Genomic DNA, 23798 nt, shown 5'->3' with positions numbered 1-23798 from the left:
AGACTTTAACAAGTAACTTCCAAAAATAAAACTTAATTCAAATAGTACTGTAATATTAGAATTTTTATTCTAAAAAAGACACATCTATTCATAAAAAATGATTATATTGCCCACAAAAAAAAAAAGAAAAAAAAAAAGAAAAAGGCATGGAATGAGAAGAAAAATTTATAAGAACAATGAGAATGACAAATTTGTTGGGATGAAAATGTGTAATCTTATAAAAATAAAGTCAATTTATTTCCAATATAGATTTGCAATATTATGATGATTAAAAGTTGAACAGTGAAAGAATGTCAGTTTTTAACAATTGAGTGAAAAAAATAAAACTTTATTTGAATGGTTGTAATATTACAACTTGTACGCTCACAAATATGCAATAATATTTGGCTCCATTTTCAAAAAGCTTTCGTTTCTTTTTTTTTTTTTAAGGGACTTATTAATCTAATAACGTGACTTTTGTTTTGTTGACTTCGTGGATGTTAGATTGATGCTATTGGTCACGGTCATATAAAAAATGAAGGTCGCGTGCATTGAGATGTTTGTTTTCGTTGGCGCATATGTAGGTTTGCACTTTTTCAATGATACAAAATATACTAATTTTTTGCAAAAGATTTTTTTTGGGGGGGACCCCCAAACTTCTGCCCACTATGACTCCTCGGAGCCAAGTTTGAGGACCACCCGCTCTCACCAAGTGGCATTATCACAATACACTCATTACGCTCGTACTTTATGGAGATTTTCTAAATCGAGATTATTTTATACCTCTCTGTTTTCAAGTGACCTGGTTAGTACTTGGATGGGGCACGGTAGTCGAGTGGTTAGCACGTCCGCTTCCCAGTTCTGAGGTCTCCGGTTCGAGTCCAGGCTCGGACCTTCCTGGGTGGAGTTTGCATGTTCTCCCCGTGCCCGCGTGGGTCTTCTCCGGGTACTCCGGTCTCCTCCCACATTCCAAAGACATGCATGGCAGGTTAATTGGGCGCTCCGAATTGTCCCTAGGTGTGTGCGTGTGCGTGTGAGTGTGGATGGTTGTCCGTCTCTGTGTGCCCTGCGATTGGTTGGCAACCAGTCCAGGGTGTCCCCTGCCTACTGCCCAGAGCCTTCTGAGATAGGCGCCAGCAGCCCCCGCGACCCTTGTGAGGAATAAGCGGTCAAGAAAATGGATGGATGGATGGATGTTTTCAAGTGGCACAATTGTGTTGATGAGCAATGCATGCAGAATATTTGATCAAAGTATATTTTGGTAATTTTTTGCAAGATTGCATTTTGTGACAATGTTACATCCCGTCATGTAACATTTTTATGGAAGGGAAAGTCATCCTTAGCTATTTTTTTTCCTTTTTGAACATACAGTACATTTTATTGACTACTAAGGCTGGGCCGTAGGAGTTAATAGCGAGCATATTTATTTGCGAGAGGGTATAATATATTTTTGATAATGGGTGGGCAGTGCCTTACTTTTCAGCTTTGAGCTATTAGCATTGTTTCAGAGGCAATAAAAGAGTTTCACAATGCCTCAAAATGCTTATGTTGTCAGACTTTTTGGATTTCCAATCATCATCATCATCATCATCATTTTCATTTATTTCAGGCAATAGAGTAAAGTTGAACACAGCAGCATCAAGTCATACTGTAGTTTCATAATATGAACAGAAAATAAATAAATAAGAGAAAAGAGAGGAAAATTTTATTCTGCCTAAAAGGGAGTGGGAAGAAGGAAATTTATTTAATCCCACCCCCGTCTTTAATCTATAAAAATACAAATATACTGTACTTCCTGCAAGTTACAGTATTTCTATCTTAAACATGTTTTTATCAATATATAGACAATATAATGGCATACCATTAACTGAATTATTAAGTGCTAATAATGGTGATGTTATCATAGGTAACAGATATCACATTCTTATGGTTCATACCAACAATGGTAATACATTATATATTCCAAGAATAAGACATAAACATACATATCAACTTTAGTAATAGACAATAACAGCAGTAGTAGCAGCAAGGACACATCTACACCAAGTATTTATAAATTCAAGTTCCTCTGACATATTGTGACCAAACCATGTTTTTATATAACATTTTAAATCTGAAAATATTTTGGGATTGCTTATGTTGAGTACCCAGACTATTCCAATATTTCACACCACATACTGACTGACACACAAAAACGTTTGCAATTTATTCTAAATTTAGGTATTATAAATTCTCCATATCCTCTCAAATTGTGAACTAACTCTTTAAATTCAAATACTGTTGTAGATTAATTGGCAATAATTTATTAAATGGTTTGTATAAGATTATCAAAGCATTAAATTTAACTAGATCATTAAATTTTAGTAATTTTGACTGAGCAAAAAGATTGTGTGTATGTTCAATAAATCCAACTTTATGTATAATCCACAAAGCACGTTTTTGTAATATGATTAATGGCTCTATTGTACACTGGTAGGTGTTACCCCACACTTCAACACAATATGTGAAGTAAGGGAGGACCAGCCTACAATATAATATACGGAGAGAATCCTTATCAAAACATGACTTTACTTTATTCAGAATTGAGAGGCATTTAGAGACTTTATTTTTTGTGTGTCTGATATGGGCTTTCCAAGACAATTTATTATCAATTATAACACCTAAATGCATCATTTTCCTCATTTGATACTGCAGGATTGACTCATTGGCTTATTTATTTCATTGCACTGCAATCCAATTTAGTTTCATGCACTAGTACCACACCAGTTATAGAAGACCAAAACTGCCAAAATTTAAAATAAATACATGACTAAGTAAATAAATAAATGACAAAAAGTGAAACTAAAAATTGATATAAAAAAATATAATTTGGAAATTAGATCCAAAAAAATAAATAGAAATGGAAATAAAAAGACTGCGATTGGCTGGCAACCAGTTCAAGGTTGTCCCCCGCCTACTGCCCAGAGCCAGCTGAGATGGGCGCCAATACCCTCCGCGAGGTGAGGAGTAAGCGGTCAAGAAAATGGATGGATGGATGGAAATAAAAAGAGCAATATATATATATATATATATATATATATATATATATATATGAATAAATACATTTGTATTTAATTTTTGAATTATATTTTTTATCTCAGTTTTTATTTTCACTTTTAGTCATATATTTACTTATTTAGCCATTTTTAATTACTCATTTATTTATTTATTTAGTCATTTATTTATTTTTCATTTTGGCAGTTTTGGGCCGTTCTGCCAAGTCAAAATGTTATTCAAATGAGAGGGCAGTCCGAAGCATGTCTTGGATTGGACTCTGCCGTAGGACAGCCCCCTCATTTGAATAACATTTAGCCTTGCAGTACGGCCCAAAACTGCCAAAATTAAAAATAAATGATTAAATAAATAAATGACTAAAAGTGAAAATAAAAACGGATATAAAAAAAATATATAATTCAAAAATTAAATACAAATGTATCTATGCATATATATTTATTTTTTTGGATATAATTTTCAAATTATAGATTTTTTTCCATTTTTATTTTCACTTTTAGTCATTTAGATTTATTTAGTCATTTATTTTTAATTTTGGCAGTTTTGGTACTACATACCAGTAAGACATTTTAGCACATTAGCAGCACAATAACACCTTTCTGGTGAGGCAAAATTGTGCACTATATGACAAATGTGTGCTTGGCTAGCATTACAAGAGTAGTAATCTGCTGGCCGTGAAATTCCCGAACTATTGCAACCAATCACAGTTTTTTTTTTTTTTAATCACTCACTCACACAAGCTTACTTCATGTAAGCCACACATGGGTCTCCCAGGCAGAGGATCGAACCCACGCCAACCGGCACCAAAGGCAAGTGACGGTTCCACCTCTCCACCTGGAGCCCGCAACCAATCACATTTCAAATTTGCGGGGAGCATCAATGACGTCAGCATTCCTCGTCCACCGATTGGAAGAACAGAGCTAAACTTGGGGCTCCTAGTGGAGGAGTGGAATCGTCACTTGCCTTCGATGTCGGTTGGCGCGGGTTCGCTCCTCCTCCTGGGAGACCCCATGTGGCTTACATGAAGTAAGCTTGTGTGTGTGTGTGTGTGTGTGGGGGTGTGTGTGTGTGTGTGTGTGTGTGTGTGTGTGTGTGAGTGAGTGGTTACCAGAAAAAAAAAAAAAGAGCAGAGCTAAACTTTCAAATTTAGCTAGCAAAATACGTCGATAGTTTCTGGACACACGAATTTAGCTAATACTAAACATTTCTAGTGAGTAGGAGGTCTTTTATTACCATTTGTGTGTGTGAGTTACAGTTTTGAATTATGTTGTAAGATGACGGCTGGCACAATCAGGAAGGTGGGGGAAATCAGATCGCCACTGAAGGCCCAGCCTGATATCAAATGCATAACGTGCCAAATAATATACAGCATGTGACATTACACTATGTGCCTTGCCTCAATCGGAAACGCTGCGTTCTATAATAAACATTATGATCCCCGATAACGTCCACTCATCCGCCTCACCTCATCGTCTGCTTCTGGAAATGGAAGCGAGTCGCCACTGTTCATGCGTGTCTCTGGAGGCAACCGGTTGCTATGCTCAAAGTGGGTTAGCGACAGACAGACAGGGACGAATCACGAATGACAGATGGAGAGCTGGAGGGGGGAATCGGCGTGTGCGTGTGTTGGCTCACCATGCTGTCAAAGCCTGTGCGGCCCTTCTCAATGACAAAACGACGACACTACAATGACACCGTACTGGAAGTCCCACTTGTAGGGCCCCGTCGACGTGTCCCAGAATTCGGTGTCGGTGTCAGATGTGATCGGGCTAAACCTTTTTTTTTTTTTTTTATGTTTATGAAAGAGATTGATGTATATTTTCAGTCCATTTCTACTTCCAAAAATAAGAAGGCTGTCAAGACTTTGATTTTGTGTTCTCATTTTGGTATTTTTAATATTTCTTAGTTTAAGACCCCTGGCAACTTTTATTTTGTTATTGTTTTTTCTTTTTTCCCCCTTTCTCTTTACTGTTTGTGTGGTGATTTTTTTGTGTTGTATTTGACATGTTTGGCTTTTGATTACAATTTTGTCAAAAAAAAAAAAAAAGTTTGATTGGGCTGCCAGATTGTATCGGGGTCTCCTACAGATGACGTCACGCTACAGGATTGTCCGGGAATTGTCCGTTTACAATTGTTCAAAATAACAAAATTTATGGACTAAAAGTGTAAAAATTTAAATAAACCTAAAAATACAACAGCATGATACTTTAAGAGGGGAAAAAAAAAAAATAGATTGAAGCGCCTTTGGGCTTGCCGGTCAGCACAGCAGCGCTAACGAAGTTAGCTTTGGTTTCTTTTTTTAGCTGTTCACAAATCAATCACAATTTAAAAAAAAACTGTCTTACTGATAATAGGAACACATTAAAAGCCCACTATGCCGGTTTCACTCAGGAAAATGCACTTTTTAAATACAGGTTGTACATACTTTAACTTTCTGTCAGTCTACACATCTGGATTTATGTTAATCTTTGGTGGTGATTTTGTCCTAAACCCCCACCCCCACAGCCTGTATTTTGTCATTTTGTGTTTGTTTTGTAAACAGCGGGACATTTCTGTTGAAAGAAAGTGTTTACACCCCTCCAGGCAATCGCAGAATGGTGGGGTGCGTGTCGCAAACGGTGCCGGGCGAACGTGTCAGCTGTGTGACGTCACTCCCACGGCAATTTGAAAGCACGCACGGTTTATTTTATTTTTTTCTCACTCACTCACTCACTCACTCACTCACTCACTCACTCACTCACTCACTCACTCACTCACTCACTCACTCACAGAAGTTTACGTGAGTGAATGAGTGAAGGAAAAAAATTTTCGTGCGTGCTTTTAAATTGTCGCGGGAGTGACGTCACGCAGCTGACACGTTCGCCCGGCCCCGTTTGCGACATGCCACCCCCCCCGCTCTGCGATTGCCTGGAAGGGTGTAAACACTGCCTTTCCACAGAAACGTCCCGCTGTTTCCAAAACAAACATAAAATGGCAAAATACAGGCTGGGGGTGTGGGGGTTTAGGACAAAATCACCCCCAAACGCGAAGAAAAGCCCAGATCTGTAAATTGAGAAGTAGTTTGTTTGTTTAAATCCTGTATTTAAAGTACATTTTCCTGAGTGAAACCGGCAGACTGCGCCTTAAACAATCTAAACTGACAATATTTGTCACATTCGAGACAATTATTTTGCGTATTTATCATTTCGTCAATCTGTTTTATTTATTAAATATATTTTGCGTTTTTATTCTTAGGTTTATTTACATTTTTACAATTTCAGTCCGTACATTTTGTTATTTAAATTACATCATTAATATTTTCTTTCCAACGTTTGAGTCAACTGGATCATTTCCAGCCAATCCTGTAGCGGGACGTGTTCTTTAGGCGAACCCGATACGATCTGGCTGCCCAATCACGTCTGACACAGACACTGGAAGCTCCCTTCAAGCGTGGCAGTTTTTCCATCCATCCATCCATTTTCTTGACCGCTTATTCCTCACAAGGGTCGCGGGGGCTGCTGGCGCCTATCTCAGCTGGCTCTGGGCAGTAGGCGGGGGACACCCTGGACTGGTTGCCAACCAATCGCAGCGTGGCAGTTTTTGTTGTTGTTATTGTTTTGCAATACAGTACATTTATCCGATTTGGGATATTATCCTTTACTGCAGTGATTCTCAAATTGTGGTAATATTAAATTTACTTTTACAAATAAAATTTCCCCCTTAATGGTAGGCCTACTACCTTTGATTATTTATTATTAATGATAGTATTTGGAGAACAATTTTTTTTGAGGTGGTAATTGGAGTAAAAAACTAGAAAACTACTCTTTTATTGTAAGCTACAATAAAATTCTAACACCTCAATTTTTATCTAATACAGTACTTAGAATACAGAAAATTAATTTAGTCAGATTAAGATTTATAAATGGCAATTTAGCTTCTACCAAAGTTACTTTTGGTTAGGATGCAGGTGCTTTTATAAGATTGGTCATTGGGAATGTGATTTTTTATTTATTTTTTGGTTTGCTTTCGGTGTTGCTAATCAAGTGATTTGTTTTCCGGAGTCCTTCTTGCCCGGGGCAAGAGGTCAACACAGCACACGTGCACAAATCAATCATGTGTGTGTGTGGTGTACTCGTGCGTTTCACACAAAAGAAAGGACAGCACAGCGCGGCGGCAAAGTGTCATAGGACTGTATTTAAAGCTCTTCAACGCACTATGAGCACACAGCCCAGCCCATAAAACATCGCTCAATCCCGCGCATGGTCCGATGGGATCGTTCAACCGAAAAGGGTTTGCAATGCCACGTAATACAGATACAAATCAAGAGGAAAAAAAGACGACTCAAAGATATACAGTGTGTACTCACAAAAAGTTTGGGATATTCAACGTTCCTGCATGTGCTTTTCTGTGATGTTTTCCAGTCTCCCTGTTGCAATGTTAAATGCAAAGAAAGCGAGAAGAATGTCATCAGCAGGTTGCAACAGAGACTGGAAGAGACACAGGAAGGCATCGAAGTCTTTAGAAATACATTTGAAAAGAAAGACCTTGACTTGTATGCACAAGAAAAGTTTACTGAAGGCCAAATTACTTTAAATAAATAAATGAGGAAAAAAAAACCCTAAGAATTCAAAATGTGTTTTAAAATTGACAACAAAATCTAAACTTTACTCTGAATTTAACAAATATTTTTGTAAAATATATATATATATATATATATATATATATATATATATATATATATATATATATATATATATATATATATATATATATATATATAATTCAGAGTAAAGTTTAGATTTGTTGTCAATTTTAAAATTGACAAATCTAAACTTCTAAACTTTACTCTGAATTTAACACAAATATTTAAATATATATAATAAATTCAGAGTAAAGTTTAGATTTTTTTTGGTCACTTTTAAAATCCATTCTGAATTCTTAAAAATGTTTTCGAAAGTAAAATATAGTATCAGTTTTGAACATGTAAATTATGATACTATATTTTATTTTCAAAAACATCTTTGAAAATAAATAGTATATTATCAATATAGTATTATAATTTTGAACATGTAAATTATGCTATAATTTATTTTCGAAAACATTTTGAATAATTCAGACTGTATTTTAAAATTGACCAAAAAAAATCTAAACTTTACACTGAATTTACTTGAACAACAATCCTTTTTTTTTATTTATTTTTTAACCATAATTGATTTTAAAATAAAAAAAAGAGGGGTTCTTTCTTTTGTCACTCTGAATTTATTTTCACATGAAGTCTTTTTTAATATAATTTATTTATTTTAACATTCACGTAACCAATCTTTTAAAATTCTGTTTATATAAACACTGACAAACATTTCTTCAAAGTTCAAACTGATTTAAGTATTGATAAAAATATTTTTAACTTAATTTTAACACTGACAAAATAAAAAAATACTCTGAATTTTTTTTTATCATAATCTATTTTCTTTAGTTAAATTTATTTCACAAAAATCTTTTTTTTAACATTGACCAAAGCAAAAAACTTTTCTTTTTTTTTAACTCTAAATTTAGTTCAACATGCTACATTTTTTCCATTATAAATACATTTAGGCAGTTCTAAATTGATTTATTTTTTGTTTGATTTTAACATACGTTAGCCAGTAACGGTGAAATTTTATTTTTATTTTCCTCTTGAAATTTCCCTCCTGAATCCTCAAACTTTTTGTGAGTATTGTAAACTCTCCTTAATGTTACAGGGTTTTGTAAATACAAAGCATAGAGAGAAGATGCAACTCAAAGTCTGTGCTGTGTCTTAAGTGAACATCAAGTCAAAATGCATTCGAGCGATGAAGAATCCAAAGCGTTCCCACTTGTTGCTCTTCTTCTTCGTCCAGTTTGATACAAAGCCTTTCCAGTTGATTTGAAAAAAGTGTTGGCGTGAGTCCGAGGACATCGACGCTCGCTCGCTGGCCGCCGTAAAACCTGAAAGGGGCGTCATGCCAACGCGCCGTCGTTGTATGGCGCCCACATCCTGGTCCTGAGGCGGAGAGTGCACAAAACGTGCTTGGGCGCCCTTGGCAAAATTTTCACAACCTCCGACGCCGCTTCAGTGCTTATGAGGGGTTGATTCCTCCAACTAAATATGGCTCAAAACTGGATTGAAGTTGATCTTCAGACCAACCGTTGCGATGTCCAGTGCAATAGAAAAAAAAAAAGGCTCTTTAGATGTTTTTTTTGTTTTGTTTTGTTTTTTTTCTACCAGTGTCGGCTAGTTCAGTGTCGGCTTGCAAATTCCAGGTAATTTTCCACAGAGCAATTTATAGGAATCAAGCATAACATTGAAAATTTGGCTCAAAACTCATTCACTGCCATAGACGTTTATATTTGTTATCCTGATGTTGACGAATGAGTTTGCATCGTTTTGCACAGACTTTGGGTAGAAGATTAGATTGGGAGGTGAAACTGGACTTCTCACGTCTAGCATGACGGTGAAAAAAGCCGACATAATCCGGACAAGCTTGAGTTCACACTCCAAACAGAATTTTGTATGGTATCAACAGAGAATGAGTCGCAAATTGTGCAATTATAATGCAGTTCACAGAGGTAATGGCGAATGGCAGTGATGTTCAAATGAAATTATTTTGTCATCAAAAATCAATTTCTCAGTTTTGTTTTTGGTGTCTTATTGTGAAGAAAGTGTTTTGAGGGAAACCAACCCATGTTACAACTGATTGATAGAACAGAAAATGCTAGAAATTTTTTTTTTCTTGTGGGGAGAAGAGAGCCTTCTGAGTGAATTAACTTAAATATAGTTGCAGGTTGATATTTTACCATAAATCAAATTTTTGTTACAAGTAATTCAAAAAAAAATTGAGGCCTGAACATCAATATTGCTGTTCTAGTTAATAAAAAAATAAATAAAAATTGAGTAATTAAGGTAATGTAATTCCCTCGTTTCTGGGCAATTTAGCATGGCAGAAAATAAATAAATAAATAATTTAATCTCAAATATCAATTCCCATAAATTTCCATGGAAAATTTCCCATTGTAACTTCCCGGAAATTTCTTGTAAATTTCCCACCGCTTTGCAACTCTCGTCCAGTGCATGACATACATCAACGTGACCCACTTTTTGGTCCCATTACTTCCTTTTTTTTGTGTTCTTTTTCTAAACAACAAACCACTGAAAAAAAGGATTTGGGCAGAAGAGTCATTAGAAAACCTGTAAAATGGATGTAAACCTACAGTATCAAGAAATTTGTGTGAAAAAGTCCTGAAAAAGGTCAACGATGTGGCACACGGCGAGTCTTGCAGCATTCAAAAAGGCTCACGGAGTTGAATGGAACAACTTGGCTGCACTCGGAATCGAACCCTCGCCACGTCAAGGTTTTACAGTTTTTCCCCAAATGGAAAAAAATAATATATTTTTTTTTTTGTTGAACCCAAAACATTCTTGAAAAAAACTGGGATAAACTTCCAAAAAGTGTATTCCCCAAAATAAAATAATCAGTTAGCCCGCCTATGGCATTTCCCATTCTATGTTAGTAGTAAGCTAGCAGACTTTGGTATTTATGGGATTTCATCATGTATTTTGCGAAATACATCAAAATAAATCCTTATTTCATAATAGTGAGTCAGAAATGTCAAATGATTCTTGACTTTTTTTCACTTGAATCGTTCGTATATATATATATATATATATATATATATATATATATATATATATTTTTTTAGCAGACTTTTTAGGAACAATCTAAGATGGCGCATTCTAAGATGGCATATTAGGGCCATGTATAAATATATTTTTTGAGAAGGTGGGGGCAATATGCCAAAAAAAAACACCTAAGATTTGTGAGTTTAGAAAGTGGCAAATTTGTGACTTTCTAAAGTGGCAAATGTGCGAGTTTATAAAGTGGCAAATTTGCAAGTTTATAAAGTGTCAGATTTGCGAGGAAAAAAACTCAGAAACTTACAAGAAATACACGTAGCGTACTACTTGAACGTTTGCACCGAGACGTTTCGGTCGCTACGTGTATTTCTCGTAACTGTCAGAGTTTTTTTCTTGCAAATCTGACACTTTATAAACTCGCAAATTTAAAGTTTTTTTTCTCGCAAATTTGACACTTTAATTGACACTTTAAGTGTCAAATTTGCGAGTTTAGAAAGTGTCAAATTTGCAACTTAAAAAAGTCGCAAATTTACGAGTTTTTTCTTGTAAATTTGCCACTTTTAGAAAGTCACAAATTTGCCACGATCTAAATTCGCAAATTTACAAGTTTTTTTCTCACAAATTTGCCACTTTAATTGACACTTTAAGTGTCAAATTTGCGAGTTTAGAAAGTGTCAAATTTGCCACTTTTAGAAAGTCACAAATTTGCCACGATCTAAATTCGCAAATTTACAAGTTTTTTTTCTCACAAATTTGCCACTTAATAAAGTGTCAAATTTTCCACTTTATAAAGACACAAATTTACCACTTTTGAAAGTCGCAAATTTGCCACTTTTGAAAGTCACAAATTTGCCACTTTCTGACTCGTAAATTTACGATTTTTTTTCGCGCAAATTTACGAGTTTTTTCTCGCAAATTTGCCACTTTAATATATATTTGGCCCAATACGCCGTCGTAAGAACGGTATAAGTAAACGCACTTTTTTTTCCCCCTCTAATTAAAGAATGGAATCCAATCTGTCATATGGCATCCACCTTGTTCCTGTAGTCATAGTGGACAATATTCTATTTGCCTTGAGTGAAAATGCTCTAAATCGGCCGGCACTGTCGGAGTTTGTTTTTTCTATGACAACATTTGGCAGTCAAACGATTCCGAACGCAGCCCTTTGTGTCTAGCCCTCAGCGTCCATTTTCCAAGCCCTTTTTGTCGACACGGCGTCACTCAGTCATCGGGCGAGCAGACCAGGTGGAGCTGGTCCGGACTGCCCACGCTCCCCGTGCTGGAGCTTCCGTCGCCCAGGTCCCGGGCCACCATGCACGACGGCAAGGCCAGCTCGGTAGATCCGGCGGGGCTGGAGTCGCTCCGGCCGACGCACTCCTCCTCCAGGACCAGGCACAGCTCCTTCAGGTCCAGGTTCTCCTTGACCAAGCCGTCCTGGCTGCGCTCCAGCTCGGCCAGCTTCTTCAGGTATCCGCCCAGGTCCTCGCGCATCACCTTGGCGGCGTGGTGGCCAAAGTGCTGCCACTCGCGCGCCAGCTTCTTCACTTTGAGCCGGTCGTCGTCCAGGAAGCAGCAGAGGTCGCGCAGCTCGGCGTTCTCCTCCTGCAGACGCTGGTTGATCACCTTGAGCTCGCGGATCTCCAGCAGGTGGCCTTGCAGCTGCTTGTTGACCTCCTTGATGAGACGCCCCCGCTGGACCAGCGCCGAGATCTTGTCCGACTCCTCCTTGCGCAGGCGGCTCAGCAGCTCCTCCTTGGAGCACGCCAGCAGGTCCTCGTCGGACATCTTGGACAGCTCGCGCGTCAGAAGGAGATCCCCGTCGCCGCTCATCATCGTCTCGGAATTCGACCCTTTTGGCGAGCCAAGGCAAAACAAAAGTCAAGACACTTTTATTTGTAAGTATCACGTTTGGATTGATTGGACTGATTTTAAGATTTAGCATTTAGCATGTATACAATCATGAAGTCATGTTAGGTCGTGTAAATAACGACGATATCGTGTGAGCTCTTTTTATTTATTTTTTTCTTTTATTTTTTTTCAATAATGTGACCTTTTTTTGTATTGCAAACCTCCCCACAATATTGTGATAATTATCGTATCGCGACCTTCATATTGTGATATCGTATCGTATCGTGCCCTTTGGATATCATTACATCCCTATTGGCGAGCGGATTCAACATTTAACAGCTATGTTGGCTGGGCCGATATTCAGCATCTTTGACGAATATCAGCATCGGCCATTTTGAAGAATCCAAATGGCGATAATAGATTCAAAAAAAAAAAAAAAAAAGGGAACTAATTTAAATTTTCATAGATGCTTCGACTGGTAGTGAAAACTGTAAATTGAGGTGACTTGAAGGTATCTTGAACTGGCATCATAACTAGTCAGAATGATTTTGTCGATATCTGAAATGACAGTTGTGGAATAGGAAGAATGTAACCTGCAAATATCTTCTGAATGTTTCGTTTTGACGACTCAAAAGTGAGTGACAGTAATGCAACTTGAACGAACTCAACTGCAGTTCCTGGACACCAAAAGACCACAAGATGGTGCCAAAGCACTACTTCAGTCATAAATAACTTCTGCAACTCACTTCAACATAGTTCCTTGGCACTAAGATAGCAGCTATTTTTTCTGAGCACAAAAACACTGTATATGTGATTTTATAAGTGTATAAGAGTGCACCCACAAAAAAACATGACTATGTGTGGTTGTTCATTAGCTACTTGGCACTATGATGCCGCCAGAGCACTACATTTGTCTAAATTAAGACTCGCATCTCACTTCAGTATAGTTCAAGATGCTAGTCCCTATTTTTGTGATCACAGTCATTACAAATAGCTTACTTTTTTTTTTTTATCCACCCACCACTATTTGCTGTTTTGTTTTTTTGCTCAAGACATGGCAAACTTTTATTAGAAAAATTGTTAGTCACCTATTCATTGTTTTTGTTAATGCTGTTTTTTTGTTTTTTTTTGTTTTTTATGATTTTCTCTCTTTTTTAAGGGGAAACCATCATCTGTATTATGTGCGGGAAAAAAACACAAATAACAAGTACGTAAATTTTTCTGTAAATAATGGAAGGCTATGCTCCGCCATTATATTTAAAAAAAAAAAACACTTAAAAAAGTAATAGTTAAACACGCGGGTGTTGACTGTACCGTACCTGAGAAAATAAGAAAGTGCAGATCAAGAGGATGCAATCTGTTCACAAACCGAACTCCCTTATCCAGTGTGTCTTCTTGGTGCAAACATCACAACAACAAGATTTTGTGCTCGATTATGATGTGTCTGTCTGTCGTTCCAAAAAAAAAATCATCAAAAGCAGCTGCAAAACAGGCCTCCGCGAGCAAGGGAACGGCCACTGTGCTTTTTTTTCACCTCCCCCCGAAGATGAGGAGGATGATTTTATTTTCAAGGTAGCAGCTTGCAAAAATGGCTCCCTCCATCCACCGCTGCCTTTTACGTTTTTTTTTTTTTTTTTAATCCATCAGATAAAGATGCACAACACAGATGCTGGATGTTGTGTTTGTATCGCGTTGATCGCCACTCGCCATCCGGATTGGACTCCGAGCTCAATGGACTCTCTCTTCGGTATATCTCCACTTCAGTGAAAAAGCAGCGGCTTCTTCTCACAAACACTTCATTTTTTTTATCAGGCGTGGGAGGCGTAAAAAAGTAGAAGGCTTACAAAAGAGTCCGTTTTGGTCGGCGTAACGCCGCTTGCGGCCATTATTGGGCTGGACATTGAGCACAACAATGTTCGCCTCCACAAGACACTTTCACGGTTGGGATTCTCCGCTAGCGGCTACACGGCATCAAGACACACGCAGTCACCGGAAGCAGATGGGCGGAGTTTTCAAAATAAGTGCTCAAAGGAAAAATACTGTCTTGCAAGTTAAGCACTCCCACTCACATGGACACTTTCGGGCTACCAGATAACAGTAAAAATAAATAATAAAAAAGCATCTATTCAATATCTTAATTCAGGTGTGACGAAAATTACAATTTTAAACCACGAGAATTCATAACAGTCAATGTGCTAAAATCGATGGCAATGCATACCTATTTCATCGAGTTCAAAGTACATGATCAAATTATGCATTGAACATTATTTTATCAACATTACAATTAAATACAATTGTTTCATTTTAAGAACTAAGTGCGTGTGTTTTTAACCATGTACACAGATTTGTGCATGGAAGTACCAGTTATATTACGACTAAGCACATACTGAGTACATGGGCCATAAGATGGATATCACAAATATGGAATACATTAATGCGACTTTAAAACAAATGAGTTATGATAATTGTGTATAGTAGAGGCAGTGTATTTCCAATTGATCACGTGATTTAGTTTCGCACATACAATTGTTTTATTTTGAAATTCTACCAGAAATCTTCTGCAATGGAGTCATAACAATCAGCTCCTGCACAGATAATCATAAATATTTGTGATCTCTCCCCATTACTCCCAGGAGACCTCTCATTTTGGAAATACATATGAATAATTAATCACACATATCCATTGAAATCCAGACGTTGTTATTTAAAAACTAAATATGTATGAAGGTTTCTTTCTCTGCCTTCCTTGAGGGGATAATCATAAATATTTGTGATCTCGCCCTATTAAGTCACTCCAGTTGGATCTCTTATTTTGAAAACATCATGAATAATCATGAGAAATGATCAGAATGTCGCTGTCCTTATTCAACAATAAATCATGCGTTGAGTTTCTTTCTCTTGTTGACAGATTTTGACTGGAAACCATGCAGTAAAAATCCCAATAAAATTCTCAGAATGCCAGGGAAAGCATAGCACTTCTTCCACTGGGATATTTCCTGCAGGATGACACCAACAGCAAGCGACATGCCCGTTATGTTTTGTGTGTGAGTGCATGTCTGTAGGCCCCCACCTCAACCCCTTCCACCCGTCCCTCCTCAATAGCTTTGTGCTGAGGCATTCACACAGACATCCTTCCGCCCCTGCGTCCCACCTCTATTGTTGCATAGAGACCAGGACAATGCGGGGTGTTAACCCAATGGTGACGGCATCAGAGTGTCATGTGAGTTTACAACTACCCAAAAAATAAATGTACAGTGGGGGGTGGTTTGAAGAGGATACGCCCCACCCTCGTCGCCTCCCATCCCCATGTAGTTACGCTGAAGGACACATGCAGAAACGCAGAAAAAAGGGAGGGTGCAACCAGGGATTTATGGGGATTTATTGAGATTAATCGCCAGCGTGGGGAGCAGATTGTGTATTTCATGCAGTAAGCTCAAGCAAGAGCAGATGTGGTCTGGTATATTTTAAGAAAGTAGGAAATAATTAATAGGCAAATCTGCCGATGTCAGGCATCCATTGCGGAGGCAAGCTGGACGTTTTTAGTGGATTCAACATTTTAAAAGTTCAGCTGCTCCCCTTTGTGGCTCATCTCTTTCTCAAATTCAACCCTTTATCAAAGCAGCGGGAAAAAAAGTTCACATTTAAAGTCAATTTTATGTATATTTAGTCGTTTGGTTGATTCAGTTGCTCGGTTGCACTAACAACACAAGACAAAATATAGCATCAATAACGTGCATGAATCCATGTGTTAGCTATATAAGCGACTGTTACTAGCAAGCAAATTAAAAGTTAAGTTTGACCATTCAGAATTAACATAGTCGATATGAACAATGTCTTTCTAACTATTAGTGAGGCTACATATTTCATTTAAGGTCTAACTAACTCCAGTCTGAGATAGCTGCAAGTTAACGATAAACCAACCAACCAACCAACCAACCAACCAAACAGACAGACTTAACAGTAACAGATATATGCGTGCACGTTAGTAGTCATAGATCTCTCTCTGCATTTAACTTGTGCTCATAACGTACGTACATTACATAGTTTGTGCAGGATCAGTTTAAGTCCTGCAATGACAAACACATCCATGCACAAACCATGAAAAATGAACTCTTGTGTCTGACAACTGTGTGGAACATATTTGCACAGATGCGATATGATTTATTTATTTATTTTAAAGCGCGGGAGTAAACACGATTATGTAAAGTACTTTGTGTATTATGTAAGGAAATAGCGAACGATTTGAACACAAATGCTATATTTGTAACGCGGTAGGCGCATTATGTCATGAACGAACCAGACTGGTTACGTTACGTACGTCGTCGAAGTGCAGCGTCAAGTGCGCACTACTTCCGGTGACGTACCCCGGAAGTGGGCGTGTGAGACGGCTGCTGTTGACAGTTCTTCACATAGCAGAATTCTCAGTTTTCTCACACACTCGCGCAATGTGAAAGCTTTAAAAAGACTGAAGCTTATGACCTCACAGCACACTTCCGTTGTATTCTCGTTCGTTTAGTTATTTATTTTTGGTCAGAGTGAATGCGTGTTTACTGTGTTTGTTTCACGACGCGACGTACTTGCTACGAGCTAGCACGACAAGCTAGCACGACAAGCTAGCACGACAAGCTAGCACATACTAGCAGGCTAAGTGAAGAGAATGCACGAAAACATGTCACTGGATTTTGTTGCCTGATCGGGTTTGGGAGGAAACTAAACAAAAGGTAAGGCGTTATTGGAGCTTAAAACATATAAATCTAAGTTATCGAAGCACTTATACGAGGAAATCATCCATAACTGAGGCAGGTGTTACCTTCAGGGACAGTCTGAAAGTATAACTTTGCTCACAACTGAGGGAAGTGAACGCTGATCTCTCTGACAGTCTTTAATAAATTAATTTTTAACACAGAGCATGCATATTTTTAAATTATGTGTTGCTTACAGGGGCAACAGTAAATATTACCCAAACAGCATTCAACGTTTATTTTTCCATCCATCCAGTCAGTCTAATTCAGGTTGCTGCAATTTAATTATGCAAACCCCAGCTTTGTATGACTTAATCTTGATGTTTGTTAACAATTGGTCTTGAAGCTGATGGCTGTGGAGCTGGATGTGTTTGTGGGTAACACCACTATCATGGACGAGGAGGTTTATCAGCTCTGGTTGGATGGATATACAGGTAATGTATGTCATACTGTTCATTTTTAAGGATGTTATGCTTATTCATTATATTTTAATCACATAGTAAGGCAAAACTCGCATGCAGAATTTAACACAGAACCTGGCATGTTCCAGACACACAACAATTTGTTTGCAAACATTTAAAAAGTCAGTTTCAAATGGGACTATGTTTGTTAAACACGTCTGAATGAACCGTATTTGTTCTCCGGACCAGTAAACGATGCGGTGAAGGTCCGAATGGAGGGCGGTGTGCTGGACGAGTGCGAGGCGAGCGCGGATGTGCTGCTGAGTGACACCATGGACCAGTATCGAACTTTCCAGATGTGTGAGCGCTTGCTGCACAGTCCGTCCAAACTGGCCAATCAGCTGCTCTTCCAGATCCCGCCTCATCGACAAGCCATGCTCATCGAGCGGTGACGCGCTTTTCCCTTTTGAACATGTTGCTTTTTTAAGTAATGTTGCAGTGTGAGCTTCGAATAACTTTTGATATTCATTCAACAAATTACAATGGACCCTCAAAGGCAAACACAATCTGTTCAAGCGCTCATTTGGGACAAAGCACAGCAGCAGTGATGTCATAATTACTATAAATAATTTTTGAAATACGCTTAAATGCAAAATGGATAGCAAGCCCTGCCACAACTAACAGAAATCTGTGACTAATGGACACCCTCCTGCAAAGTTTATTGCCTATAGATGCCAAAAGATGGCAGCAAAGTACTACTTTTCATTCGGCAGAGCAATGGCCTGTCAATAAATTTAGATTACTCAGAGTTTTGCCCTGAACACAAAAGTAGCAAATACAGATTTTCAATGAATAATGGAGGATACATTTAACAAAACAAAACAATTACATGTCGGATTATTCTGGAATCTTTCTCTCATAAGACTTTTAGTTGAGGCTGTTCATTCTTTTGGACACAATAAGCAACGTTCCACACTTTTGTGGCATTTTTAGATGCCTACATGGCGTCATTGACGTTTCAAGCATAGTAGTGTAATGATACCTGGTCACGTGACATGAGAATGCATGCTCACTTACAGCTGTATCCATCCATCCATTTTCTTGACTGTTTTATCCTCACAAGGGTCGCGGGGGGTGCTGGAGCCTATCTCAGCTGGCTTTGGGCAGTAGGTCGGGTACACCCTGCACTGGTTGCCAGCCAATCGGAGGGCACACAGAGACGAACACCCATCCACACTCACAAACACACCTATGGACAATTCAGAGCGCCCAATTAACCTGCCATGCATGTCTTTGGAATGTGGGAGGAGACCGGAGTACCCGGAGAAGACCCACGTGGGCACGGGGAGAACATGCAAACTCCACCCAGGAAGGCCGGAGCCTGGACTCGAACCCGAGTCCTCAGAACTGGGAGGCGGACGTGCTAACCACTCATCTACCGTGCCGCCCTTGCAGCTGTACTTATTTTTTTCATTTGTTTGTGATTTATATTTATGGAATTATGGTTTTACTACTGCGCTAGCGCTAGCATAGGTTAGTGATAGATTGGGCATGTTCCAACTTGTGTACAAGTTTGTCATTTGGCACCATAGGACTGTAACCCTGTCATAAATTGAGGGCACCTTGTTATTTATTTATTACAAAAAATAGCTAGCAATCCAAGCTTTTGGGGCGTTTAATTTCTGCTGTATGTTTTTATTGTGCCTCATTTATGAACATTTTGTTTTGAGGAATTTACAATTGCTTTGTCCTTTTTTTTTCTTCTTTTTTTTTTTTTTTAGTTAATATTGCTCCCTTTATTTTTGTTTCTATGATGTGGTTCAGTCTAACTTTAGCCTCTCTTTTTTTTGTTTCCTAATTTAAGATACTACGACTTTGATGCCGCATTTGTGCGCGAAGTCCTGGGCAAGAAACTCTCAAAAGGAACCAAGAAAGACTTGGATGACATCAGCACCAAGACGGGTGTGACGCTGAAAAGCTGCAGACGGCAGGTAAAAATGCTAATTATCACTTTTGCTCTGCTGTCACTCGTTTGTTGAAGATGAAAACAATTCCACGGCGTTTAAAATGTCCCTCATATTATGCAATTCTTTCCACACGTCAAAATAACTCCCAGGTGTCTTAGTAAATGGGGTCAAACTTTCTTTTATTTAAATGTGCAAAGAACTTCAGCCCTTTTTAAGAAGTCCAATTTTCATATGTTTTTTGTATGATTGCAGTTTGACAACTTCAAGCGCGTTTTTAAAGTGGTGGAAGAGCTAAAGGGCCCTCTAGTGGAGAACATACGTCAGCATTTCCTTCTCTCTGACAAGCTTGGAAGGTAACGAGCCTCCTCGAAGGCCTTGACTTTATGAACTGAAGCATTGCTAAATGTTCCTTTTTTGTGTGTGCCTGGTTTCACAGCACTGTGATGTTTTTAACTAACTCCTGTTATCCAGGATACTGGCGCCAAGGAAAACAACGGCGCGCTAGCTAAATGCCTTCTTGGCCCGTTTCAGGGATTATGCGGCCATTGTGTTCTTTGCCAACAATCGCTTTGAGACGGGGAAGAGAAAGCTGCAGTATCTCACGTTCCAGGATTTTGCTTTCTGCGCCGGGCAGCTTATCAACAACTGGACAGTTGGAGCTGTTGGTGAGAGACTGATTTCTGTTTGCTTGAGATAAAAGGCATCCCTGGATTAACGTGAGACTGCGTAATGTCATTAAGGCATTATCATTGGCTGCCTTACTTTCAACGCACATCCAGGACAAACCAAATTTCCGAACTAAAATGCTAAATATTTCCCATGTGAACACACTCTTATACAGTGGTGCCCTGAGATACAAGTGACCCATATTTTTTTTTTTTGCATAAACAAGCTGAGTATTTGTTTTGATTAACTTCAAAGTGACCTCAGCATCTTTTATTTTTTTTCCCAAGTCAGCCTGCCCCCTAACAAATGGCAATGCAAACATAAGTCTCTTGGCTGGTGTCAAAAGCCTTTTGGCACATTAGTAGTAGTTCCTGCATCTACCTGTTGGCCACCAGAGGTCGCCAGGATCCCCCAAAAGGAAGAGAAATGTCCCGCCTGTCAATAACAATGTTTTAAATATATAATAATCTACAAAAGGAGTAGCTGTTTAATTAATTGTAAATAATTAACATTTATTTTGTGTTCAGATAATTGATGGATGGATATTTCCTAAATAGCATGTTAATTAGTGGTAATAAAATCAATTCTAAATGATAAAACCTCAGTTATTCATTCTAGATAACATGGTGGAAGACATGGATGTGGATCTGGACAAAGAATTCCTCCAAGACCTGAAGGAACTTAAGATTTTAATCTCCGACAAGGATCTACTGGATCAACACAAAAGGTCGAACAAAACAAACACCTTTGCTGCTGAACAGTGAATCCAAAAAATCCAAGTAGATCGGCCTCAAGTTCTTTCTTTTGTCTCCAGTCTTGTCTGCACAGCTCTCAGGGGGAAAACGAGAGCTTTTCCTGAGATGGAGGCCAATTTCAAGGTGAGAAATTTATGTTAAGAACAGTTCTCATTATTATGCTTTCAATGAACATGTATGGTAATGATTCTCATTTTTCCAAGCATGATAATCATCTGCATGTTCACTGTTTTCCACTCACACATTTATTTTTAATTCAACCTAATATACGCTGGAAAATGAAAGTTTTGCTTTGGTGCCATCTTGTGTCAACTGTTAGCCTATGTTAGCATTAAGCTAACAAACTTCAACTGGGACTGACAAATCAACATCTAGTTTGCTTCTGTAACAGTCGTTATCAACTGATCAAGTTTTTGTCTTTGGGTTGTTGCACGACTTGACTTTATTTCTTTCCAAGGTTTTGCTCCACTTCCAAATATTTTGACTCGTGGAACCCTGGCCTTTCCGCTATGCAAATGAATCATTTTTCCTCTTGGCAGAATCTTTCCAGAGGCCTTGTGAACATCGCCGCCAAGTTAACCAACACCAAAGATGTCCGTGATTTCTTCATCGACCTTGTGGAGAAGGTGTGTAGGTTTTTGTTGTTGTTGTTTTGTTTTTATTTCCAAGGATGGACAAAATCAGGACGGAATCCGCATGATGTAACCACCACCTCCCTTCTCCCCTCAGTTTATTGAGCCGTGTCGCTCAGACCGATGGACAGCGGCGGATACGAGGCTCTACCTGACTCACTACAGCAACTCGGCGCACATACTGGACACCTTCAAGTGAGTATAATGGGATGAGTGTCAGACCCACTGTCATGTAGAGAATAGTGTTAATTTCATCAACAAAAATAATTTTGTCAACATGTTTTTCACCGGACTAAAACTAGACTAGATTAAAACCCTCATTAATAAACAATAAGTGGGACTAAATCAGTATGCATTTTCGTCGACGAATGAAGACGAGGTAAAAATGTCCTTCACTTAGTTCATTTTTATGAACTAAAATCTATGGACATTGTAGTTCATGAACAAAAACGAGATGAAAATTACATGATTTTGTAAAATCTTGTCACGTCTGTCTGTGCCACGGTCATGTGACATACAGCACAAACACATGGGACAGACAGGAGATGGATTCACGGTGAAAGGTTTAAAAAATAAATAAATAAATAAATAATTATAGTTACAATTTAATATTAATCCAACGGCTATAACGTTCAAACAATAATGTTAATGTGACTGCTAACTAATTCTGGCTAACAGGCTCATAGCATGGAGCCATAGTAGCCACAGTAATTGTGTGTTAAGTTGTTTTTCATCAAAAAGATGAGCATTTTTTACGTGAAATAGTATGATTCGAAAAGGTTCAATAAATCTGCTGACAAAAAAAATATAAGGGTAAAATGATTGTTCTGACTAAAACGAGACTAAATTGACAGTTTTCGTTGACTAAAACTAGACAAATAAAATTAGGTTTTCTTGGACTAAAATAAAAACTAAAATGCTAGATTTATAGTCTACTAAAAATGGACTAAATAAAAATGTGATGAGGTTAACTAACTGATAAAAAATAACAGGCGTGACTGAATTTGGACTAAAACTAAGACTAAATTTAAAACTGGCAGACAAAATTAACACTAGTATAGAGATTACAGTGTACATTTAAAAAAATAAATAAATCCCGTTTTAAATAGATGTGCCCTTCCACACATTTTAAACATCTTTAAACTTACCAGAACACAATTGTAACATTTTACTTAGTAGCATTTGTAATTAAATGATATGAATAGTACCTTTTTAAAGTATAGTCCACCCCCGCAAATAGCGTGGGGTAGAGACTGAATAGCGAAAAGCTGTGAATAATTGATACCCGTCATAATGGTAGTAAGAAAAAAAAAAAAAAAAAAAAGTAATTCTTACGTGGAGATGTACCTACAATAAACATTTTACATGAAAAATGGGGGGTTGACTCCCTAAAAAAAAAAAAAGCAAATGAAAAGCTATTAAGTATTTTAAAAATGACTGAAAATAAAAGTCAGGTTAACCGAAATTAGCATCAGTGTTGCGGTTGTTCTTAACAGTCAGACAACTGCTACAATAGCGTAAACAGAGCAGCAGCACGTACAGCTAAACCGTTTTTAAACCAAACCATCTTTGCTCAGTGCTGCCCCAGAAGCTTGTGGCAAAACATGGTACTACACTGAAGGCGCACAACTTGAAATTGGGAATTGTTGCCTATAGGCAACGCCATACAAACCCATTAAAAAAATAATAATAAAAAATTAATAAATTAAAAAAAAATCGCTTAAAAAAGTTCTTCCATTTCGCCATCCAACTGTGGCAACGAGCCCACCAGGCTTGTCTTAACCCCCTCCCAGGCGACCCACCATTAAAACAAGACTACTTTGGTCAGCTAAACAAAAGTCAGATAAACACTCTGGCTCTGCCATTTGGCGCTTAGCCATCAAGTTGTGCGTCAGCCCGTCTCATCCCTCATTCCTTCAACTGGTTTGCAGTGCAAGATAAAAGGTTGGCCACTCTGGAACACTGACCACCTACAAGTTGCTCACATTTTTTGCTCAAAAAGAAATGATGAAGTAGTTGAACGAGCGGCCTTTCTGTCACAAGGTATACGTTGTAGAACCACTCTATTGTGCAGGGTAAATTTCTGAGATATCTTTCATTGCCCCCCGACCCCCCCCATGGCCCATG

At 38.1% G+C, this 23798-nt stretch overlaps 2 protein-coding genes across 3 annotated transcripts in view; one reads left to right on the top strand and one right to left on the bottom strand.

Annotated features, from left to right (window-relative positions):
• Positions 1-7970: 7970 nt before the first annotated feature.
• Positions 7971-14484, bottom strand: ccdc85b (coiled-coil domain containing 85B). Its single transcript, XM_077532766.1, has 2 exons — positions 13828-14484; positions 7971-12510 (listed from the first exon to the last, which is right to left on the bottom strand). The coding sequence occupies exon 2, from the start codon at positions 12491-12493 to the stop codon at positions 11882-11884; it is 612 nt and encodes a 203-aa protein (XP_077388892.1). The 5' UTR covers positions 12494-12510; positions 13828-14484; the 3' UTR covers positions 7971-11881.
• A 2370-nt stretch (positions 14485-16854) lies between these two features.
• The window catches only part of fibpa (fibroblast growth factor (acidic) intracellular binding protein a), a 25258-nt gene continuing 18314 nt past the window's right edge, over positions 16855-23798 (top strand). The window contains exons 1-10 of one of the 2 annotated variants that reach the window (XM_077531677.1): positions 16855-17229; positions 17597-17684; positions 17901-18099; positions 19516-19642; positions 19871-19971; positions 20150-20283; positions 20903-21011; positions 21099-21162; positions 21579-21665; positions 21769-21866. In XM_077531677.1, coding sequence (XP_077387803.1) covers positions 17600-17684; positions 17901-18099; positions 19516-19642; positions 19871-19971; positions 20150-20283; positions 20903-21011; positions 21099-21162; positions 21579-21665; positions 21769-21866 — 1004 coding nt within the window. In that variant the 5' untranslated portion in view covers positions 16855-17229; positions 17597-17599. The remainder of the gene's footprint in view (positions 17230-17596; positions 17685-17900; positions 18100-19515; positions 19643-19870; positions 19972-20149; positions 20284-20902; positions 21012-21098; positions 21163-21578; positions 21666-21768; positions 21867-23798) is intronic. The other variant, XM_077531678.1, reaches the window with a different exon arrangement.

The sequence above is a fragment of the Festucalex cinctus genome, chromosome 9, assembly GCF_051991245.1.
Source record: "Festucalex cinctus isolate MCC-2025b chromosome 9, RoL_Fcin_1.0, whole genome shotgun sequence".
NCBI lineage: Eukaryota > Metazoa > Chordata > Actinopteri > Syngnathiformes > Syngnathidae > Festucalex > Festucalex cinctus.
This window is presented reverse-complemented; position numbering and strand designations above follow the sequence as displayed.

What these genes read in the sequence shown, in the direction of transcription:
- ccdc85b (XM_077532766.1), bottom strand. Translation starts at nt 12,493, where the DNA reads ATGATGAGCGGCGACGGGGATCTCCTTCTGACGCGCGAGCTGTCCAAG.